The 25,361-nt window shown below is 37.6% G+C and overlaps 1 protein-coding gene across 8 annotated transcripts in view; it reads left to right on the top strand.

The window, feature by feature from the left end:
• Window positions 1-854: 854 nt before the first annotated feature.
• The window catches only part of plekhg5a (pleckstrin homology domain containing, family G (with RhoGef domain) member 5a), a gene marked incomplete at its 3' end in the record, with an annotated part of 40,894 nt that continues 16,387 nt past the window's right edge, over window positions 855-25,361 (top strand). Inside the window, exons 1-8 of one of the 8 annotated variants that reach the window (XM_084394967.1) lie at window positions 2,910-2,924; window positions 3,130-3,270; window positions 10,779-10,858; window positions 22,122-22,263; window positions 22,436-22,535; window positions 23,725-23,785; window positions 24,001-24,092; window positions 24,182-24,318. In XM_084394967.1, coding sequence (XP_084251093.1) covers window positions 3,216-3,270; window positions 10,779-10,858; window positions 22,122-22,263; window positions 22,436-22,535; window positions 23,725-23,785; window positions 24,001-24,092; window positions 24,182-24,318 — 667 coding nt within the window. In that variant the 5' untranslated portion in view covers window positions 2,910-2,924; window positions 3,130-3,215. Of the gene's footprint in view, window positions 1,035-1,169; window positions 1,231-2,659; window positions 3,271-6,327; window positions 6,645-8,227; window positions 8,261-10,778; window positions 10,859-19,140; window positions 19,458-22,121; window positions 22,264-22,435; window positions 22,536-23,724; window positions 23,786-24,000; window positions 24,093-24,181; window positions 24,319-25,361 lie in introns of those variants that run through there. The other 7 variants (XM_084394970.1, XM_084394968.1, XM_084394966.1 and 4 more) reach the window with 7 other exon arrangements.

The raw sequence follows: 25,361 nt of genomic DNA, 5'->3' as shown, positions 1-25,361 counted from the left end.
TTGAGGTTCACTCTTATGGGGAATTGAGGGTTAATATGATTTTTTTTTTCCCACTGTTACAATTGCCCCCAACATGACATTGTTTTATATTCAAAATTAGTATCAATATTCAATTCAATAATCATTCTTTATTATAATTTCATTATAAAAGTTTATCTCAATGTAAATATTTACTATTACTTTTGGAACATATGTATGTTTTCATTTGAAAAAGATAGCAGATAGATGTGTTATAGTCTGAAGAAAAATAGAACTAAATTTGGTCCCAGTCCACTAACACAATGGCCTAAATGTATTCATTATTTTTCCAAACTAATGAATTAATCCGCTGAGCTGCTAATCAGCTTAAGAAAAGCCTGTAGAGACAGTTAGCCATGAGTCTGAGCAGACACACATGCTCAGCTCACAAAAGCCAGTGATAATTTTCAATAGACTGCATACAGTATGTGAGGATGATAATGATGAGTATATCATTTAGACCATTATTAATGTATTGATTTATTACTCTGTATGAGGGTAGTGAGACCATATGCGTGTTTTCTTTGGCAGACAGGACAGCCGGTGTATATTTTTGTGCACATTTGACCAAAGATGAGGTAATCTCTTTTAATCTGTTTTATAGACCATGGTCAGGTGTGGGATAAGAGTTTAGACTATAACAACAGATTTACCCTTCCCTAAATTGTCTGACAGGCCTGGTTTATAAAAGCATAGTTGTTGTCAACCTGAATGGATTAGGGATTTGTCACACCTGATAAGAGCGATCTTACACGTTGATGGGATCTGATCCAAAACAACCCAGGTATAGATCATCCAGTTCACCATTTAGCTCACCAGCTCAGGGCACCAATCCTGCTCAGCTCAGCAGTTGGGAACATCATGTCCACATTCCAGACACATGATTCACTAGCAAGGACAAATAAGTCTCAAATGTGATGGATAGCACCATTTTTGCACAACAGTGACAGAATAAGATCGTTTCTCCAGGCGCGCTGTGTCAGGAACAGCTATATAGAACCCAAATAGTAGTGATGGTGAGTATTAGCTCAGAAGATTAAGGCAGAATTGTCTGTTTTGCAGAAGAGAGTAAGTGTGGTTTATGCACAAGGTGTTTAATGTAGGGGAGGCAGGGGGAGAGAGAGCTTCAGATGGTTAATACTCCACATATGGACAGCTTGGCAAGCCATGAACAGGTTTGCTTGTACTGAAAAGAGATGAAAAGGCATGGGGGTAGGTTGGCAAGAGAGTGCCTCATTATTTTAAAGTCACCATGAAATCAAAATGGACTATTCTTGTTTTGTTCTTTTCTCTTCTCTTCTCTTCTCTTCTCTTCTCTTCTCTTCTCTTCTCTTCTCTTCTCTTCTCTTCTCTTCTCTTCTCTTCTCTTCTCTTCTCTTCTCTTCTCTGACGCTGTGTTTACTGTATAAGGGCACCATACATTTTTTTTTTCATGTTCAAGAAAGCTCACAATAGGGAAGAATTGACTATTGCAACTTCCATTTTTTGGCAACTCTAACTCAGCTGAGTCACTTTTGGAATATGATGATGATATATTGATGATGAGAATTGAAAACATATTTAACAGCTAATTATGATGTATGTAAACAAATGCATAAGGACGTAAGTGTTTTTAGCTAGTTTCAGCCTGACGCAGTTATCATTTTCACGTCTTGCACCATGTTGTTTAAATAGCAAATACATTTGCGCCTATTTGTGCACCAATGGGCTTGCTGGCCTGAAAACAAGGTGTGTTCAGGCGCATTGTTGGCGCGTTTTTATTTTGACGCAATAGAATGCGCCATTGACCGCGCAGCAGCACACAAACATGCCAAATATTAAAAATAAAAGGATTACAATGTAAAAGATTATTATTGTGTACATAAAGATATGGTGGAATCCGTCTTGTCCCGTAGATGGTCTGCTTGCGCGCTTAAACCTCAGCGCACGAGCAGATCCGTTTCCTCTCTGGAGAAGCGTTCAGTCTTTCCGCTTGCAAATTCCGCCATTGTAAATAGCAGTCCGCCATGGCGCAAGCGCAACAGCGTTTTCCCCGTCGTTAAGTTACCAAAAGTAGATTCGGACACACCCTAAGTGCACTTGCGCCGTGGACTTTAGACCATTCGCTTAGAATAGTTAAAATAGGGCCCAATTGCTTTAACTGGTTATTTCTGTTTTTTCGATTGATAAAGTACGTTCACAAGCTGTTTAATTCATAAAATTTAATATAAATAAAACTGAACAAAAACTAAATGTATTATTTAAACTAAATCTATCAAATGATCACATGATGGGAAACCCTAAAATGTTCTATGAAGCACCTGACAGAACCCTTTAAGGTTCTATAAAGAACCTTATCTACTAAGAATGTATAAATGGAAAATGAAAAATAGCCACACTCAAACATGAGACTGTTCATTAAAAAGAAAAAACAGTCTTTTTCAAAAAATAAATAAAAATAAAATAACTAAAAACAGTACAGTTTGAGAAAGTCATGTGTCTACAGAAATGAGCGGCAGTAAATTGAATAGGTCTAGGTGTCAATTGTTGGACAGCAGAATAAATATAGCATTTTGCCGTTAAATATCCGGTCTGAAAGGTAAAATGATTGCTGAAAGAGAAGATGGGGAAGGGAGGTTAGGGAAACGCCTGCGTGTTAAGTAGGTAAGACAAAATGAGGTTGGAGGTAGTAACAATAGGAAACGGAGGAGACAACAGTGCTTTTATGGAATAACATGTCTGCTTTTTTTTAACATGACACAAAGCTGTGTGCGTGCTAAAAAAAAAGATGTCATGTTGACTTTGAAAGTGGATATGCCATGTTCTTACAACGCAATTCAATAAGTTTCAGTAAACCTTGAGGCCAGAAAGGAGACAAAAACTTCGTGCGTCAACAGGTCATTTTGTGTCTCTTCAGCACACGGAAGGTGAAGCGCTTTGGATGTTACTAAAGCATACAGATAAGAGATAAGATATTTTAAAGAAACGTAATAGCTTGCAGCATACTAGGGAACCACCTTTATTCGCTGTATATCATATATGTCAGTAATATCAAACTTAGTTGAAGTGACTTTGTTGGAGGATTGCCAACAGCGCGTCAGAGCTCATGTCTGCTCTACTGCTGACACTTAGCAGCGGATGGTCGGATGTCTCATCTCTGAGAACAACAGATGAATACGTCGGATTTGGGAATTAACCCACATGGTTAACAGCACATAATGCATCGATACGGTTCGCCACCCAAGAGCTGGCTTGGACTTCGTTTGCTACTTGGTAAGTGGCATTTTGTCTTATGTGTTACCGGCTGCAATAATGTGAGGTGTACCTGTATATTGGGCATATTTGTGGAAATGATGAAAACTAGTGCTAAAACAGCGTGCTGACGTGATAAGTCTTAAAGGGATCGTTCATCCGGAATTCTGTCGTCATTTCATGTCCCAGTCACTTTTTATTTAATGAAAATGAATGATGACTGAGGATGTCAAGCTTCAAAATCACCAAGAACGTATCATAAAACTATTCGTCATGTGCACCATGTAAGCCCGATGAGATTTGATGTATTCATCGTGCGTATGTGGTTTTTGTATTTAGACATACACTATTTTCACAAGTTTGGGAATAAGCATTCCTTTATTTTAACTTGGGTATTAACCAGGTAAGGATGGTAACTTAGACTAGTTTTCTCTTAGGCTGCTGTGTGATATCTGAGTGATTTCTGTACATTCTGACCCTTGACTAGTTAGCCACTATTGACTAACTGATTCTGTACTGTGTTTTTGATAGCTGAAAATAGACTGAACTTGTATTTATCCGTAATAATGTCGTAAATCCTGTAAACAGGATTATGCTCATTTTGGCTATTTAAATCCAGATTCTCTGCCACTCTTGTTTATGGCTTTTTTCATTCCTCACAATTAGATTAGGTTAAATTGTGTTTACGTTGTGACAGGTAGGCAGACAGCTCTGTGGTTTACTTCTCCAATGGCTTATCATGAGGAAATGTCTGTGATTCAATCTGTATCTACAGCCAACAGCTCCTTTTTAACAGCTGCAAGGGCAGATTGCATTTAGGTTGATTTTTTTTTTTACAGATAAAAGTTATACCAGCTGATTTTACATGAAGTGGTTCCAATTCATAGATATTGACTATTATAATTAGAGGGCCAGTATTTATATTATTACATTTTAAATGTACAATTAATTTCCTTCCTGTGTTTTTCTCTATAGATTTCCTTTCAGTTGTTTACATGAAATGTCTTATGTCCATTTAAACAAATGTATTTACATTCCCTTATAACAACCCTTGCTAGCCAAAGGAACTCACATAGTGTGCAACTAATTCATTTTTTTCCCAGCAAGATTGACCACAAGATCATTAATTTTTATATTCTTTTCGGCAATATAAATAGTTCGAAAACCTTATAAAAAATAGTTTCACAGTGGAAACAAAGTGACTCTGCCAACCAAAGGAAATACCTTTTATGTTCTGTCTGTGAGGTCCAGGGCCATAGTTATTAAATTCAAACTTCAAACTAACAAATGGGGCTTTTATGAAGCTCACAGTTTATCAGTGAAGCAATTGAGTAGTATTTCTTAAAATAATGTCAAATATATTTGAATTTATGATGAAGAATACCAGAAACAGAGACCTGTTTACCTGATTTTGAATAGGAGCCGTTGCATGGAACTGTCTAGGCTATTTGGGAACTGTCACTTGCCTGACTAATTTGCCATCTAGCCTCCAAACCAAGCCCATTACTGGTTTCAGATAGTTCGCCACGTGCATGCATGACTGTCCTAATGCTAGTGTTTTAAACAAAGATAAACATTGTCAGGAGAATCACAGATCAGGGGATTAGCCTAGTTATTATAATTGACTGTAGCTGTCACACCACAGTGTTCTTTCATATGTGGCCAACATTCTGGTGGTAACATATGTTTTACACGCTGAGTATTATGAGCTGAAGATAGCATGATGACCAGCCAAATGCAAATTAATATTACTTGTATACTATATTACAATCTCGCTAGGGGTGCTAATGCACCATTGTAGATGGAGATCGCAGATGGACAGTGGGTGTCTGTAGCACAATTTTATTATTATAAAGACAATCTTTTAAAGACTGACATTTTTAAAAACTGTAAATTATATATATTTTTATTTATTTAACAAGTTAGTGTTAAATAATAGACACTCATGTGAATAGACACTCATACTGACTTGTAGACTGTTTTATTTATTTGTATCCGATTAAATGCAATTGAACAATGTATTTCTAAAGACATGTTTTGTAGTCATGCTTTCGTCTGCCACATTGTAATATCTTGAATTATTTTCATTTGGTTGCTTTTATCAGTGAGATTATATGTGATTAACCTGACTCATTAATGATTACTCAATTATTGAATAACAGTCCTAGTCTTTATTTAAAGTATTTTATGTACTCAGAATCGTGAGTGAGCACAACAGTGCACCAGACGAGCTATTTGAATAGTCAAACAACAACTACAGAGCAACGTACAGCAGAAACAAGAATGCTATGATGTCTCGACAATAAAGTTCGAACGTAATTATTTAATGTAAAAACAGCCTGATGAAACAAGCTGTACTTATAAAAGACATTGTCGTACACTAGCTCGCAGAGAGAAATGTCTAGATGAAGATGCAAAGAGCTTTGTTGTTTGTACATGTCCCAGCGAATGATTAAGCTGACAGAGTCTGAGACTGCGGCGTATTGGCTTGACTGCCACTGGAAGCCTGGTCATTAAAACTAACCCCTGCACGTCACACTGCTCCAAATCACTACCATATGGTTGGAAATGTTGGATCCCAACAGCTAAGACTCTCCCATGCTACTCTCTAATTTGTCAGAGCAAAATTAGAAATTGTGGGGGTTCTGGAGGGCACTCGCCAACTCTTGCAGCTATTCTTTTCATCTTTATCTTAACCCTTTCTCATTTTCAACTTTCTAAACCTGTTTTTGAGAGGTTTTTGTCCTCCATTACTTGCTCTATATCATTGACTCTGGCTTGAGAGTCTGTAAACTATGATTTCTGCTTCATTGCTCTATATGATACTTTAACTTTGAGATGCATGGAGTTTGTGGGCTACAAGTAGGTGGACATCTCAAAAGGCAGCTTTGTATCTCTTGCCATTCTGAAAAGTCACAGGTCCAAGTCTCCCTCACATCCCAGCATGCACTTCACATGTGGATGAATGCACCGCTTGTCTGGCGTGCTGTGTGGGTCAAGCCCCCCTCTTTTTCCCCCTTCACATACTGGCTCACAAAGTCCAAAGCACCCTGCCTGGAAACTTTAGAGAAATCCAGTATTCTGAGAACTTTTCTCCACAAGAGAAGCCACTCAAGTTTTAGTACATTCTCTAAATGGGGAAACATGATGAGAAGTACTCATCTAAAGACTGATGTTTGGTTCAAGGAGTGAAGAACTTCATCTCAATCTCCTCCGTGTTAACAAGTGAGATGTGGCGTTAGATTTATCGGTTGTGCTTGGATTGTGAGGCACGATGTTCTATTGGCGACGGCATGGGTCTTATGAACTGGAAACTCTGCCATGTACACAGAGTGAGTTGGGAGTGGAGAAGTACACCTGGACCTCCCTCATGGACATTACCCAGAAGTCTTGTGGTAAGAGATTTTAATTGACACCATTGATGGTGTGAGACAGTTTGGTTGAATCATTATTTATTTTTTACCTTAAAGGTAAATTGCAAAATTGTGTTTTACAAGTTTTTTGTTTGTAATTTTGAAGAAATTATATAAAATTGAAGATGGATAGGCTCTGTGTTATGCCAAATTTCTTACGCCATGTTTCTTCTCACAACTAAGTACGTTTTTCATTGAATGACTGGTACAAGATTGAGGGCCTATAGTTCACCCAAAAAATGAAAAAGTTGTCATCATTTACTCACCCTCATGTCATTCCCAAACATGCATGACTTTCTTTCTTCTGTGGAATTGGCTCTTTTTTTTTTTTTTTTTTTTACAAATTAAGATATTTTGCAAAATAATAAACGGGGATGAAGACCATGGACTATCAAGCTTTGAAATGAACAAAAATCTTAAATGCATCATAAAAGTAGTCCAAACAACACATGCACAATTTTCCAAATCTTCCTAAATATAATAGTTTTATGTGAGGGATAGGCTGAGACTTAAGTTATTTGCTGCAAATCTGGCCTAGAAAATCTGTGGTCACCATATACGTTCATTAGAAAAGAGAAACAACAAAGGACATTCAGCTACAGTATAAATAAACTAATTTTGTGTTCCATGGAAAAAAAGTGAGTCATACAGGCTTTGCAAGACAAGACATTAAATAAATAATGTTAGTTTTATTCAATTGTATTGTGTGTGTGTGTGTGTGTGTGTGTGTGGTCCTGGTAAACCCTACGTTATGGGGATAAAAATGTCCCCACAAAGATGGCAATATCCAAAATCCCATTGAGTAAAGCAGTGAATAAATCATAATAAGAGTTTTTATTTTTTTTTATGTAAAAATGCAGAAAGGTTTCTGTGATGGGTAGGTTTAGGGTTAGAGGATAGAATATACAGTTTGTACATAATAAAAATCATTATGGAATGTCCCCATAAAACCCAACGCGCGTGTGTGTGTAAATCTATGCCTTTACACTTAGGTCTTGTCCAACAAAATGGCTTCTATCTTTTTTGAAACCTTTGTTTTGTCTTTGTGTGGAGAGTGGAGACAAAAGGTTTAAGTAGTCAGAAGGTTTAAGAGACTCCTGTGACAGCAAAGTGTAGGGGGAGAGTGAGTTTTAGTTTATCCATACTTACTATCCTTACCATTTAATCTGTGTGCTAATGCCCCTATTAGGACCCACTTTGAATGACCTTTGCCTCTGGAAATATTTTGACTAATCACTCACTCTATCCCTCTTTGTCCATACAGTCAAGCAAATTTTTTTTTTTTCTGTTTACCTAAATCTTTAGATTTATTTTAAAGCTTGTGATTTTTATGTTTAGCAGTTGAGCAATGAAGTGTGAGCAGTTGAGCAATGAAGTGTGTCATTTCTGTTCCTCTTAAGTCGGACCAAAAAGTTTCCCAAAGACATTGCCCATCTGCCTATGGTTACATAAGCAGGTTGTGCCTCTCCGAACTCACGGCTTCGGTTGAGCTAATTTTGCAATGTCAGGTTCTGTCTAATCTCATTTAAGTCTAAAACGCAAGAGGATTAATCAGCTAGGAATAAAGAATCAATGACCAGCTTCCAGACCTTCAGCTGGTAATGTTTTGACTTTCTCAGACTTTCCAAAACATATACTGGCATTCATTACATCAGCTTGGTGTTTCCTCCAATGGAGGCAAAAGAAAACAAGTAAAATATAAAATATTTCCGCTCTAACACTCGAGACAGTAGATGTGCGCTCCTTAGGAACTTCAGCAAACAACTGGGTAAACAGAGGGGCATGAAAAACAGTTCCTGGCATTCTGCACATTCCTAACATAGAGGATTTTTAGGAGGTGCCCTCAACCTCTCTGACTAAAGAAGGAGAAATGGAATATTCTTCATCGAGAGATGGAGGTGACGTGAGATGGAATGTGTTGAGGATAATATCTAGAGTTTGGCTTGGACTGTGGGGTGATGTTCTACTTTCAGGATGTTGGAAAAGACACAGATGCCTTGATGAAGTAGGAACTGTGCACCTTTTAAATACCTTGGTATATGAAAATATCAAACATTTACAACCATTGTAAATGGGCATTCCAAGGTCTGTCATTATATATATATATATATATATATATATATATATATATATATATATATATATATTTATTTTTTAATTTTTATTTTACCATTTATTGATTCATGCTAAAATGCCCTTTATGCATAGATTTTATTGTTTTACACTTATCCCAGACCGAGTCTTTAATTCTTAAACTACTATATGAACATTTTAAACTATGATAATCTAAATAAAGAGCAAAATAGCCATAGTTAAAGAATCATAAACAATTTCAATATTAAGTGTGTGAAAGTGTATAATAAAAAAATAAAACAAATAAAATTATGACTCTCTCAGTTGTGGTGTGGCGTAAGTTCCATAATTTTTTTTTTATAGCTTTGCTGATAGAAAATTAAATGAACTAGTTTGGGTGTTTAACTTTTTTCAAAGCAAGTTAAGACTTTTTTTTATTTTTTTATAAACACCCTTGTATCAATATACCATCACTGTAGCATTGCATACTTACTATTTTGTAAGAAATCAACCTATATGAATGTTTCTCAGTAATACGTAATGTTGTTGATGATTATGTTGTTGTCTGTAATCATCAATGGCTTCTTTTCAGTCAGTTTTGAGGTGGCAGCATTGCTAGAAAGGAGAATGAGGGGTGGAATCAATGAAAAATCATGCACTTTTTCACATTAAACGGGTTTCTAGGTAAGTGGAATACCACTGCCCTCACTGAAAGGAAAATCAGCCAGTCTGCCAGCAAACTTGTAATGTCTGGAAATCTTAGATTTCCGCCAACCTTTTTCGCTCGGTCTGTTTTTCTCTATTTTTCCTCTTTCTTTTCCTTTTTGTGTTATTGTCAGTTCTTCAGTTTTCAGTTAATCCCTTCCTCAAGGTTTAATATTTATTGTAATTTTAATCATCTCTCCTGGTACCAGTTTTTAGTCTTTATGGACTTGATGGCATGGCTGAAGGAAAGAATGCCATGGCTAACTCGAGGTATACATGTTGTAAAGTGATACATGCAATTTTATTTGATCAGCATAATATCATGCAATTAAGTAGTTGTCACAAACTGTATCACTCTACTAGCTCTTGTTTGTAGTTCTCAGATTTTTTCAATCGCTCTCTCTCCTACATATCCCCCCAGCTGCCTCATCTATTGCAGTGCTGTATTGCTGTTATGTCTTTTGGCTTATGCCCAAGGACATATCCCCCACAGGCTCACTGTGTTCAGAAGAGTCCCTCCATGTTACGAAATGTCTCAATTTATCTCCTTCATTAATCTCCTCTATGTTACTCCTGGATACTTGATACTTCCATAAAGTTTGTTTGCTGCCATACTGTTTTCCCTGTTATTTCTAATGGGGTTTTAAAATGCTTTAGTTGGTTAGCTTTGTCCAGGTTGACAAAATGCAGTTTTTTTGTCACGATTCAAGCGTTTAGAAACAGACAGACATTTATGAGACAGTTGTTGTCAGATTTCATTGGGGATTTCAAATGTGAAATTTAATCGTAAGCTTGGTGAACAGTTTTGGAGAATGTGATGTTTCCCCATTCAAAGCTGCACTTGTATGCCCAAGAGCCATTTCAAAGATGGCCGCCGAGTGAAATGACTTGTCTTAAAGGGACTTTGGTAATATTACCACAGACCTTATTTAACTTATAAATCCAAAATCAGCATTTAAAAAATCCATAGGAAATCCCCAAGGGAATCTATAGCAATTAGCCTTCATGTGCGATAACATTTATCGTATTTCGTCAAATCCAGTCGTTTAAATAGGAATCCACACAAACGAGAATGTCGCATGAGGGCAAAAGATTTCCCCACAGATTTCGCAACGGGTTCAGGTTGGTCTCACAGATTAGCCATGTAGACCAAAAGAAAGCTGCTTGTTCTGATAGCTGTGCTTTATACATTGCTACACTATTGACAAAGGACAATGAACCTTTTTTGTTTGTGAAATTTGACCGCATCTTTCCAGTTTGACCTACAAATTGACCTCACTTATAATTCCCTCCCACATACAGTTGACCTTTAACCTCTGTGTTTGTGTGTTGTTTCAGGTGAGAAACCTGCACAAGAGGAGAAAACCGGTATCTTGTGTCAGCATCCCCTCTGTCCTGAACGGCAGCTTGCTTCCAAGGTAAGACATCATAATGTGTCACATGGTATAGGAAAGCCCTGCAGGGGTGACTCAAACTGGTAAATCTTCACCACTTAGTGTTTTCATGAACTTACGGACAAAAAATCTCAAGTAACCCTATTGCATTTATCGCATGGAATATTCCAGGAAAATTTGTCATAATTTGCGCTTAGGGAACTGACAGGAAAAACAAAAGTTTTGTTTGTCTTTGTGCTGTTGAAAGTTCAGTGGCGAGAGGACGGATGTGACGTTATATGCATTTCACCAGTCTTCTCCTGGGAGTCTGGGGATGCGGGTATGGAAAAGTGAGATTACTGCTCGCTCGTTTTCGTTTATGAGGCTGTTCGCACATAAACACACTTAAACAAACACATTATGTCTCTCCCTTCCTGTCGTTCCCCTCTCTCCCTTTATACGCTGTCTCTGTTCCTATGTCTCTCTCTTTTTGTCCGTTAAAATGTAATGCATCTAGTCTGGTGACACTTTTTTGATTGCTTTTTATTGTCATAGGTTCATTGCCAAACTGGTTTAGCTAAAGAGTCAGTGTCCCTCCTTCTTTTAAAGTCGCTCACATTTTTTCCTCACTAGCAAACCCGGTGCCTATTCATTACCCACACTTTCCACCTAAGGTTCCTTTACCTTTAATATTGTCAATTACAATGCTACCGCAGTAATGTTCTGATGTATTGGTCTTCAGGATTAATATAAACAGTGTTTGAATTGGACAAAAAAAAAATATATATATATATATATATATATATATTTATTATTATTATTTTATTTTATTTTTTTACATTTTTTTATTTTTATTTTGTTAGCCACAATATGGGGCAAAATTTCCTCATATCCTCTTAAAAAACGACTACTTTAAATACAGTACATATTGGTCTATTACCCACCACATAAAAACAACTGAAGTGTGATTGCTGCCTTACATGCAAGTCAGATAGTTATAGTTCATATTTGAATGGACAATTATTGGTCAAAATAATGCAGATAATCAAACCTGGCTTGCGAGACTAACAGTCTTTTGTCTAGTATGACCAAGGATGCAGGCTATCTTGTTGAGCAGGTACAGATGAGAGTACTGACAGTTTTTTGTTTGCAAGAATAATTCCCGGTACCAGTCTTCTTCAAACTGTGGATACAGATAAACCCTTTATGAAGGAAACCGATAAAGTTTGTTTACACGGAGCATGTCTGATTCATTATAGGACATCACAGTGATGTTTGCTTGTTTTTTTTTGGTGTCCCACATTTCCTGTCTGCACAACCCTGCCAGTGTCCTCTGAACTTTAGTGAGCTTTTGAAAAGAGTCTCTGGTAAACACTTCTGTTTCTAGTCTTCTCTGATCGAAGCCAGACTTAACTTAATGTACCCAATGTTTTTATCTGAACCAGGAACACACTTATGTCATTACCCTTAAAATATGGAAAGATGAGAGGAACTCTTGTTTATGTGAAAAGAACGAAGGAGAGTTTTCAAGTGTGCGTATGTGCGTGTTTATGTTTTGAGGTCTTTGTGGCTCATCTCTTGTGGGCTACAAGTTTCATGTAGGTTTGTTCTTCCTGTCTCCTGCAAGGGGTCAAGAGGTGAAAATACACAAAGATGATGACGATAGTTTGCTGTTGACGTTTAACTGCTCATCCTGCTAGCTGACATTTAAAGGTGAAGTGTTTATTTTATCAGTGTTCAGAAACTCTTATCTCAGAGTAACTATAAGTAAGCAATTCATAGATTATTTCCCCTGAAAACAAGAGTAAATACTGTGGCTCTGTGGCGTTTTCAAACCATCATTCTGTTTGTTTGACTTTGAGCATCCCGACCAGCAACAATGACTCAACCAATGGCATGAGTTTGGGGGAGGGGCTATGTGTTTTTCTGACCAATGGTAGCTAGTAGCAAGAAATGACACAATTTAGCTTCAAAGTCACCATGAAATCAAAATTGACAATTCATATATTTTTATGGAATATTGCAGTATTTATTAGTATAAATGATTTGTATGTGCACATCTTTTTTTATTTTTTATTCATGTGCCATTGTAATCTTTAAACAAAGTAACTTCCCCTTTGCAACAACATCTCTTCATTGAAGCCCTACATTTATTCTTGTCCGAGAAGCCGTTCCACTCGGATATGTCACAATAGGGAAGAAAAGAATATCGCAACTTCCGTTTCATGCCAACTTTGAGTATGGCTCTTTTCTTGTGTGTAAACATACTATGTCACAAAACTAGATCCATTACAGATTAATTCAACACAATATTAACAAAGAACAGGATCTGTAATATTTTAACACAGCATGAGAGTTTGTGTATGTATATGCCTATTTGCTTAGATAATTTATGTGTGTGTGTGCATTTTCATGCTTGTGTGCATGTGTAAATGTGTGTGTGTGTGAAAGTTGCGAAATAGGCCGACCGTCCTCTTCTCTTACACAAACATAGACTAAACAGTGACTACACTATAATAAACACAGACATTAGCAGCTGACTGTAATTTGTGTTGTAAAAGATGAATGTGCTGCTAACCAAGACACTACTAAGCTGGAGCCAGGATAGAGTATTATGGGTTAGCAGATTGGATAATGGTGTCTTTCAAACACTTTCTTCATGAAAATACCAGAATGCTGCCCTGTCACAAGGTTGCCAATGTCTTGGCTTCAAAGGCTTGATTTCAGTTAGAAAAGTAGGTTAATTGCTTTTCAGTCTTCAATAATATATTTAATCTGTTGGCTTGAGGTTAACCTGGCATCCCGTCGCGATGGATTTTCCTCACAATGTAATTTTAGAGACATCAAGAAGCTCACAACCATGAAAAGAGCTTATTAAAAGAATCGTTCAACCAAAAATGAAAATTGTCATAATTTATTCGTATAGTTCCAAACCGGTATGACTTTATTTCTTCTGAGGAACATGATATTTTGAGAAATGCCAGTGTTTTTGTCCATACAGTGAAAGTCAATGTTGTTTGGACCCCAATGCACTTCATAATACCTTCTTTTGTGCTACTTTTCCTTTACAAATGTTACGTTCTCAAACTTGTTCACAGTCGTTAAAATGATTGAAAGCATCATTTCAGCTTCTGCAGCAGATCTGTGCTCTTTCTCCTCTGTCACTGCTTTATGTCTCTCTCAGCTGAGTGTGAGAACAGACTGAACTCACACCTGGAACACAATGTTTCAAGGACAAAAGAACTGAAAAGTGGAGTAAATCGGTGTTCGTGGAATGCTTTAGATTGTGAAGCCTCACTAACACTTTCGACCACCAGATGGAGCAATAATACTCACTTTGTGCTTGGAAACCCACATGGCCATAGACAAAATAATTTAAATGCAGATTTTAACTTTAATGTAACAAAGTTTAATTAAATTGAATTACAACTATTTTAATGATTGCAAAAATGATTGATATAGCTACTAATATTTCTGCAGGAAATCAAACTATATTTTATATTTAATCTTTATCTTTCTTTATTTTCTGTTAAAGGTGCTGGATGTAAGTTTTTTACTGTACTAAAGCCTACAAATACCATAATATGTTTGCAGATATTTAGGAAACATGCTGAGTTCACATACTCGTTTCTCTGAAAAACAATGCTACTACAGCCAGTTATTTTACGTTGAAATGTGCGTTCCGTGTCGGAATGTCTGTTTTTGTTTTGGTCTGTGTGATACCGCACGTTGCCAATTTACCTAATAGTATTTCGCCACTACAGGTTGCCAGTTGGTGGAAAACACAGCATATTGCAGCCATGAACAAAAATGAACAAACTGGTTTGCAAATGAACAAACTGGGTCAGAGATCGCAGATTCGACCCGACCTAAAAATCTCTATGAACGGGAGCATATTATAACGCGGTATCAACTCATCATAAATCAATAAATCAACTCCCTATTCGCACTGGATTAGTATTATCTGGGGACCTTTAAAAATTACCCCCCCACATCTGAATTTCGTGTGGCGCATTCGCACGGGATAAGCAAAGCCTGTGATTTTACTCGAAATTACTGACTTATCTACCGGATATGATGTCAATAGGCTATTGCTTGGAAATGTCTTGTCGTTATTATAGGTCTAGCTGTATGATATATCATAAACAGACGAATGGTTCTTACCACATGCTGCTATACATGTCATTCATCTCCATCTAATCATTCTTTTTGTTTTTGCTCTTCTGATGGTTTTCAGCTTTCTCTTTCTGCAAATTGTATAGTTGTATTTTATGGTGTATAGCGATATGACCCAGCACCCAAAATACTATCAAAACACTCCAACGCAGCCTCCATTCTTCGCGAAAGATGGATAAAAAAGCGCACAGGAAACAAAAACCTTGAAAAAATTATGAACGACCCCGCCAAATCACAGAGATGCCGATTTGCACAGGGCTAATATTATCACAGGACCTCGGTGTTCGGCGAAATATGGTAGGTCATTTGCGGGGGAATTTTTACTTTACAAATTACAGACATGGCCGATTCGCACGGGATTAAGATCACATACAACCTCCGCAATTATTACAAATGACTAGAGGTTACCAGGTAACACTTAAGTCTCCTCGCATTCCAATGTCAATTGCGCTCGTTCCTGTTGCGTGTCCTCAATCTGGCAACCCGCGTGATTGTCGAGTCTGAGCAGGAGGGCTCTCTCCAATATTTTGAATTTGGACTGCAGTACCCATTTCAGCCGCTAGCTGTCGATCTTACATACTGCACCTTTAAGGGAGTAATTATTTGGATTTTAAATAATGTAATTTAAAGTAAGTAATCCTTTTGCAGGTTAAATTCCTGAAAAGAACAAACACTTTCTCTTTGTGCCACTATTCTGTTTGTTTGAAAATACTGAAAAACTTTTCCCAGCAAGATTGGCTCAACCAGTGGTGTGAATTCGGGGCGGGGCTATCTGTTTGAGTGACCAATGGAAGTCCTTAGGAGTGTTTGGTGAAACCTTTTGGAAACCAGTCATTGTATACAATACTGTTTCATGCCACTAATGGAGGTAGAAATGACAAAATTAAACTTAAAATGTATTGATAAAATTTTCTCTCTCATCAGACAATCTATATGACCGCTCGTATTTCATGCTGTACCAGCTGTCAACATTAAGATCTCTAATTCTCTCCTTGTTTGCTCTCTTTTGCCAAACATAGCTCTCCACTCTCTCATTCACTCCTTTAAAGGAGACCTCTGATGTCACCAGGCAGGAATTAAGACTCTAAATGAACAATAAGGTCACAATGCATGACCCCTAAGGTGTAAAATTACAGTCTTTTTCAGCTCTGCATCAGGTATCGAAATCTTCCTCGCCTCAGGCATAAGCACGTGTAATGACGTCATGCTTCAAAATAAAGCCAAATGTCAGTCGTTTTGATGAGCATGTGGGATCAATGTACTGTTAAAAAATACATTCAAAAACTTTATATATAAACAATTAAAGGAGAAAACGATTCTATTTAAAGTTATTATATCATATAAAATTAAGATCTTTTAAAGTAAATTAGATATTGTTTAGATACTACATATCATATACTGTGTAGAATGTATGCTTACTCAAAACCTCACCGTGTGACCCTGTTTAACCCACGAAATTTTTTAAATGCTTGAGTGCTTCCCGTCGTTCACTGAGAGAAAAACAGTGAGCTCACACTTGTAGTCCTCTTACTCATCCCTGTCCTCATAAGGGAAGACCGAGAGACGTGGCCACAGAAAGTTGTTGTGGATTCAGAGTTGAGTAAAAACAGGAAATGGATGTCAAAGAGTGACGTTTAGCTGTTGGAAATGATGACACTTCTGTCTCCCTATGTTTCTGAGAGAATGTCGTCAACGGGGCATGCTTTGCCTGACCCGTCACATCCTTTGCTGTTTAGTTTACTTTTTGTATAGTCTTGTTTTTTCTGAGGTCATTAATGGCAGATTATATGAGATCTTTGAGTGCGAGTATGTTTGCATATTGTTATTTTATCGAGGTTATTGACTTTAAGGCACAATATTTTATGAACTAAGTCATCATTAGGCCTTACATCAGCCTGCTATATAAAGCACTGACAAAGAAAGAGAGGAAGGATGAAGGGGGTTTTGATAGTGTAATATTCTGGATTCGGTAGATGTAAGCTCAGCCGCAGGCTTCAAAGACTCTGTTTTTATGTAGGATATCCTGACACCACATGACCCAGCCCCCTGCAGGGGTGTACTCTGGGAAGAGTCTGAAGTACATGATGGCAAGGAGACAGTTGGTGACGGAGCACACTGGCATATAGCGGAATATTGAGCAGAGAGTCACACCAGTTCTGCTCACATGCTCTGATTGGTTTAGATATGAGAGAAATGGTTTGAGATAATTTGTTTGTGGGTTTAATGTAGGGCTGTACCAGAATATTCGAGTATTCGAATATTCGTTCGGTGGGTTGGTATTCGATTTTCAAATTTGACATTCGAATATTCGTTTTAATTTAATTTTTTTTTTTCACACCTGGCATCCCCCTAGAAACTGTTCCCATTCGCGCTTGAATGGGGCTGTCATGCATTTTCTCAGATCGGATAGTTCTCTCTGATTTATCAATATGAACAATGAACACATAAATGTGTTTTTGCAAAACGGATATGAATCCGAACTTCAAATCCCGCGCTATAGGCAGATGTGATGGAGTGCACGTCACTAGCAACAGATAAGCTGCATTTTACTGATCGTCAGCTAAAATTTCTAAATCAAAGACCACAATATGAGAGCGGCAACAGCCCTGGTAAGATCATTTCGATTCTTTACTTTTAATGAAGTTGATTGTGTGTTAAAGCATCTGCGACCCACTTTCACTTTGATTTGCGATAGTTTGCACGTTGGCTTTATGAATAGATGCTGATCTGCGGTGACGCGTGCTGTAGGCTAAAGTAAGCATCGTCATATCTGGCTATAACATGATATAGCCTAAAACACCCTCTCACACGGTTATTGTTTTAGTATTTTTGGGCGAAATACAATACTCTTATTTTAGAGCGCAGAACAGCGGAGTTTGTATGGGCAAAAGTGCATGCCTGAGCTTGTAACGTTAGTAAGCTGCGTTGCTTTGACATTGTGGAAATAGAATAGAAACAATATATTAGCCTACTCTTTACTGTGTCAGTAATTACTGTGCTGCTGATTTCTGATTTGAGAGTTATTTGTTACTCAGAAAAATATTAGGCTGTGTTTTGTATCAAGTGCAGTGTTGCGCGTGAGGCGTGCGCGCGCTTCCCGCTCGCGCTGTTCTGTATTAAAAGTTTATTAATTCTGAACGTGTCACGTCTCGCGTGTCTATATTGCACCAAATGTGACACTGCACTCGTGAAGTCGATTGGATGAACGGTTCTAAATGCAAGATAAATAATCTAAATGCAAACAGACAGACGCATAGAGATTCCTGCCTTTATTAGAGAGAAGAATATGTTCAGCCCCCTCCCTCCAAAGCTTCGAATATTCGATGTTAATTCCTGTCGAAGCTTCGAAGCTCAAAAAATGGTATTCGGACCAGCCCTAGTTTAATGTGTTTACTGTCGCTTTTTATCTGCCTTACTCATAAAAAAAGTATTAATTTCTTTAAAGTATATTATATACTATGTAACGTGTTAATGTCTGTGATTAATATTTCACATAATCACATCATTACCGCACTACACAAGCTGATTGGCCTCTGCTGATCCTGCAGCCAATGAGATTGCTTGCTCAACATTCAAATCTGGTTTAGTGTTTGCTAACGCTCCACCTCCCCTGGCTCCACCTGCATATAAAAGAAGACGATTCAAATTCTCTACATTATGAACACTTTTTAATTAGAATGCACATGCTAATTAGCTGGTAATCCTGACAAACTTCTGTCTTTCCCAAGTGGCAGGAGCTGTACTTATATGTTAGTCATCAACATGGCCACCGAGTGGACTGACTTGCCTTTAAGGGACCAGATGGACAAGACTAATGCTGCATGATTATCTTAAAATGCCCCTATTTTAAAACTTCCGTGCTGATATATTGGCTTATCACTAATATTATACATGCATGCATTTGTCTAAATACTGCAGGTGGCTGCTGATCTAAGGTACATTTCATTTAATCACTGTAGTGTAGATAGATGATAAATGACAGAACTAAAAATGAGAACAGGGAATGAGAATATGCAATGAAAGATTATAAGTGAGGCAGAGCTTTGTGTGTTTGTTTTTTATATGGGTGGTTGGAAAACTGTGTTTGCGCACGGGAAAATCAGTGGGAGCGGGTGTGGCTGGAAAACCACAACTCTTTAACACCCTCTTTTAGATCTAGTCGGTACACACAGCTGCTCTATCTGAATCACCTATATCACCACACACACACACACACACACACTCACAGACTGTTCAGAAGCAGCCAGTAAGAAAGGAAGGAAGCAGGGGAAGTGGAAGAGGGGAGAGAGGGAGAGCGGGAGAGCAAGAAAGGGGGGTGTTGGGCGCTCAAAGCATCGAGTTGTCCCGAGACTCTGCGTTGTTCGCTGACATTCTTACGGACCGCGGAGAAGCTGTCACTTCAGGGGGGAGAGAGAAAGGCAGGCGCTCACAGACGTGCACACACACATGCGTGTGACACCAGTATCAGGTGTGTGTCATAAATGCATTATTGTATGTTATTTCACGGCGGCAGCTGAGGTTTTATGGTTGTTATTAAAAAGTCTCTGAGCTGCGTGAAGTGCTGCGTTTTTTTTTTAACACAGATGTGTGAAAGGTCTCAGAGAAATGAGGCATAGCCAAACTGATGAAAGAGTTAGTGCTCTCTCTCTCTCTCTCTCTCTCTCTTTTGGTTATCTAAGAGGTATCTAAGGTTTTGCTGTGTGCTTTCGTTCAGTTTTTTTTTGTTCTGTGTCTTGCTGTAGTGCTTGTTAGATATTGCACTTTGTGGTCATTTTAATAATTTTTCTTGTGTAAAATCTCTACAATGGCCTTTAAATGTGTGCGTACACTGGTGTGAGTTTGTTTGAGGTCTGTTCAGGTCATGATAACTGCGAAGAGATAATAATAATGGACTTTTTTCCAGTCCTCTCCAGGCCCTTTGTAAACGACTTCACAAGACAATCACAAGCTGATTTTATAAACGTGGCTCTACATTCTCTTGAGATCATGTGGGGCAAAACTAAAAATGGATTTTGCGCTCACAAGGCCTTGTAAACGTTACTGTGCCATTTGGCTTACAGCAGAATGATCGCCTAAGATCTTTACAAAAAGATGTTAATGTAAGATATTAGTGTTTGGTTTTTAGTAATTGTTTCTTAAATTAATATGTCTGTTTTATTTGCGCAAATTAAATTGAATGTTATCATTTATTTTATTTTATTATGTTGGCCATTTGCATTGGACATCGAAAAACCACTAGTTAGTGTTCACGGATACTAAAAGTTGACTTTCTCTCATAATCAGATTTATAGTATTTACAGATGTTATATATATATAAGGATGCAGCATGGGTGCATTCAATTTATCAAATCTTACTGTAAAGTCATTTATAATGTTACAAAAAATTTATATTCCAAATAAATGCTGTTCTTTTGAACTTTATTCAAAGAATCCTGAAAAAAATGTATCATGGTTTCCACGAAAATATTAAGCAGCACACCTGTTTTCAACATTGATAATAATAAGAAATGTTTCTTGAGCACCAAATTGGCATAAGATAATGATTTCTGAAGGATCATGTGTCTGACCGTAATGGCTGCTGAAAATTCAGTTTTGACACCACCGAAATGATTATTAGCAGTGACACCTAATAGATTTTATATTGCACATGGCTGCTGGATTTATGTTATTTTTCTTTACTTCGAAATTAATATCATTTTTGTGTACCTCACAATTAATGTGTATAAGTACGAAACAAATATGACAACTTAAAAGAGAAGAAAAGGCATTGTTTCAGCTTTTGGAGTGCTTCCCCTGGCTTTCAAAATAAATTTTCCTTACTGTAACTCATTGCAAAGGCATTTCAAATAAGAAGACAAAGACAAAAAAGTTCCAGGTAGGATAAAGTAACAGTTTGACTTGGCAGTAGTTCCTCTCAACCTGATTTAGCCTTATTTAGCAGCAATCTGGCTTTATTTTCCCCCAGCTGGAAGCTACTTTGGTAATATATACATATAAAATTGATCATGAATGCAAATCTTCACCACATTTTCAGTCATAACGATTATTTTTCAAACTGCTGCTTTTGCGATTATATAACCTCTAGAATCTGCCCATTTTCCTGTTTCTTGTCTCCTATTGTTTGTTGGGGTTTGCTGGCACATGCTTAGTCTTGCTTACTCACTTCTTGTGGTTTTCTCTCAGAAAGTGCTCAGGCGCTTTGTCACCACCTCAGCATTTGTATTGGCACCTTCAGAAGGTTTAGCTTGAGTATGTGCGCTTGAATATACTTTGAGTGGTTTTGATTTGATCCTGAACTTGTTTGAGAAGTAGCCATAAGGAGAAAAATCACTGCTTTTCATACGACGGCTCAGTTTTTGCATGACTCTCGCTGTCTGAGTGTGTGCTGCTTCTGTTCTGAGGCATATCAAGAGAACAATAGAAGGAAGCACACAACCAGGAGGTCTTAATCCCTTTCTTTTTCTATCTTTCCACACTTTATTTCCTGCTGTTGTTGGGCTTATGGAACTTGTGTCTGAAATGGCCTTTGGAAAAAAAAATGCTATTGCAAATTCATGGTATGTTGAGCCTTATGGCAACATAATGTTGCATAATAGCACAGCAGGGTGTTTCTTGTCGAAACTTTTTATGTCCCAAGGGTTGATTATTATTATTTTTTTTATGCAAACTTTCAACTTTTTTTCTTTTTGTTATACAGTATGAAGGTCACATTAAAGTTATGGAAAGATCATACCACGTCGATATCATTTGTTTTTGATATTTTTCTAATTCCTTTTATGTGTAGAATTTATTTAACCATTGTCTTAGTTAGGCCCAGGCTTTATTAAACTAAGGAAGTCATAAAAATGCAGATTATTGCATTTTAAAACCTTTGAGAATCTCAGAGTCAGAAAGAGTATGAATATACACATTTGGAAATTGTTAGAGGACACATTAAATGAGCAAGTAAGAGTGTGAAAATTACTTTAAAAGTGCTTCTTTTTTTTTTATTCCTAGGGCCAGAAGCGCCCAACACCCATCATCATTAAATTTGGAAGAAAATTGGGTTTTGGTCATACTGCCAATAATATTTGGGTTTCACACTGCTGCGTTTTTCAAATTTGACATTATTAATTGATGATTTATGCCTCAGGTTTGCCACCACCCATCGTGTCAGAACCTTAGAGACGGCAGCCCACTGCACCTCTGTGAGTCATGTGACTCAAACTGCCATCCCGTCGCCCGTGACGGCATGCTCTTTGACAGGCACCCACGGTTTGACCTGCAGCCACAAGGTAAAGCTCTCTCTATGTGTTCTCTTTCTCAACCTATCACTTATTTCAGCCAATTTAATTCGAATGAAAATAGATGTCAGCTGCTCTCAAGACAAGGATGACACTTATAGTTAATTCTAATTACCAGCTTCTGGCAGGATGTTAGAGTTGCTTTTCTTCCTCTCGCCCACAGGTTCCATCCTGGCCCGGAACGTGTCCACTCGTTCCTGTCCACCTCGCACCGGTCCCCCCTCTGACATGGAGGACGGAGAGGATGGATGCGCTGACCTAGGGTCAGTTCTTTTTCACATTTATCCCTCGATTCTTGCATCCATTATGGGCACAGGCTTAGGTTTGTTATAATGAAAGAGGAAGTCTGTGTACTTTCCAGTGGCGTCATCCCCTGGAGAACATCTGGGATAGGATTATCTATTCCTTCTGGTGATCAAACTACTTTAGGAAATGGAACGAAGAGCATACATCTGAGCTCTTGAGTTTGCAGCATTATAAATGAATGGGTACAAACTGTTTTTGGCAGGCAATGTGAATTACGCAAGTAATTCGATTCGAAATACTAAGTAGCTTTAGCTTACGTCACGTCTAATTTTACTTTTCTAAGTCACTAAAGCAAAGATGCAAATCAGGTAACATTGCAAACACTTCAAAAACTAGGGGGCTGTAGCGCACTTCCAAGGTGGCCGCAGAATAGTTTAAAATAAAACAAAACAAGATTTAAAATAAGAAGAAACGGCTAAAAATAATGACGTAAGCTGAAATCATGTTTCTTTTTTGTTTGGATATACTGCATGAGGCAATTTTAAAAGTGTGATTTCTAGACCTGGAAAAGTCATAGAAATGAATACAATTATTTAAGTAATTTAAATATTGTATAATGAATGTATATAAAATAATTATAATAACCCTGTAATCACAAACTAGAGAAGTAAATTATGAGGAAGACCATGAAGAACGTTCAGTTATTGGAATTATGGAATTTAATTGTTTATAATTATTTTATGTAATTATTTTAAAATATTGCTTCACCTAGTTACTGTAAATAAAAAGAAACAATGACCAATTTGTACATTCCAATTCCTAATTTTGCAGGCCAGTTCTGAAAGCTAAGTTGTGGAGCATGCAGCAGACTACCTCAATCTGGCATACTTTGCCTTCTCCAACATTTGATCACCATTTGTTGCATTACTGCTTCTATAATCAATAAAATATGTAATCAATAGAAAACTTTTCGTTTGCCTCCTGCTTTCTGTGGATGGCAGTAGTGCGTCTTTGAGCTAGGCACATTACGCTGTCTTTGCAGCCTAATTTACATAAATAAATTGTGGTTTGTGCTGAAATGAATGACAACGTCTAGTGCCTGAATTATGTGTGGTTGGTGAAAAAGACACCTTTTTTGTGATTAAAAAACCATGGCATTCATTGTATGTTGAATCATTCCTTGTTTTTGTTTTTTGTTTATCTCAGGGATCGCAGGAGTGGAGGAATGAAATTGGTTAAAAAGAAGACCAGACGCAGAAACACAGATGTAAGAGAAGAATAAGAGATCTGATTTTTATTAAGTCTGTGTGACATTTTTCTTTCTCAAACAAGTGATTTAGTTTTGCTGGCAAGATTTTGGGACTTGATGTACCTCTGAGTCAGTGCTCTTGACCTTTCTTTGTCTGAAGATTTAATCAGTTTGTATTTGCGATAACTGTTTTCCTAAAACATAAGCTGATTGTCCGTTCTTCACTCCTGTAGGATCCTAGCAAAGAGTGCTTCACTCTGAAGTTTGACCTTAATATTGACGTCAGCATGGAGATTGTCCCAGCTGTGAAGAAGAAAACCTTGAGGTGATTTGTTTGTACCCCTAGGTGGCGCAAATAAACAAATCAATGCATTTAGAATCATGTATAGCTGACCTTTTAGCTTTGTGTTTCAGAGAAGTACTGGGAGCTGTGTTTGAAAGAAAAGGTATCGAGCTGTCACGTGTCAACCTGTTCCTAGATCAGTCCAATACCCCACTTTCACTCGGATTTGAAGCCTACCGCTTCGGTGGCCACTACCTCAGAGTACGAGGTAATGTTCTCCTTACAGTACTTCCACATGATGAAAAAAAAATACCATATGATTTTATTTACTATATGATTTTACTATATGATCATATTTTATTTAGCCTGGTTAAAACCAGACCATTCTCAGTAGTAACTGAGTTATGGTCTGGCAAAGCTTCATTAATAACTCATTTCCAAAGGGGCGTCACCAACGGACGTCGCTCAAATGCCTCTGGGCGCAATAGGCTCTATGCACGAACGCTGCTGACGTATTTCCGGTAGGATCTCAGCCGGCGTCTTTACTTCCGCATAGCACGTTCTATAGGACAATTCACTTCAATAAAATTCATTTTCTCAGAAACGGAGACAACGATTTTAGAAACTGATTCGCTAGTCGGATTTCGCGCGATATGAGAGAATACTCACCCTCAAAGTTGTTGATGTAGCTCGTAATTTATAATTTAAAGAACTTCTCTTTTTTACTCATGTGTGACAGTTTAACTGCCTTACAATATTGTTAACTTCATTCACGTTAACCGCTGGAAGTTTTTGTAAACAGCGAGTGTAATTTGCCATTATCTCCACCTAATGCAAAAACTGCTTCTGACGCAGCACCGGATGTAACTGGGCGGGCTGAGACAAAACGCGGAAGCGATCGTGCATAGAGCCTATTGGATAGACCTAAAACCAATCAGAGCGATCGTCATCGTGTAAAGCCATATGCTGCGTCCCAATTCACCTAAGTTACACTACTCCATAAAAGTATGTACTCTTTTTGTGAAGAAAAGGTATTTACTTTTGAATGTGTAGCAAAAAAATAGGCAAGCTTTGGGACATACTACTTCGTCATCTTTATCGGACGGATCTGTCGCGTGCATCCTGTCACGTAAACTGCCCTGTCAATCATCTTGTCACAGTTAAAATCCTCTATTAAATCTAATTTAATTTCCTACCGTTTCGGAGAGAAATGTAGTAGCACGTTCATCTGCCAGTGGGTCTTTCATGGAGACTGTCCTCATGTGTTTGCAATTTGAATATAATAATGCATTTAAAAGTTGCGTTTAACCA

This window comes from Rutilus rutilus (assembly GCF_951802725.1).
Source record: "Rutilus rutilus genome assembly, chromosome: 22".
Taxonomy (NCBI): Eukaryota; Metazoa; Chordata; class Actinopteri; order Cypriniformes; family Leuciscidae; genus Rutilus; species Rutilus rutilus.
This window is presented reverse-complemented; position numbering and strand designations above follow the sequence as displayed.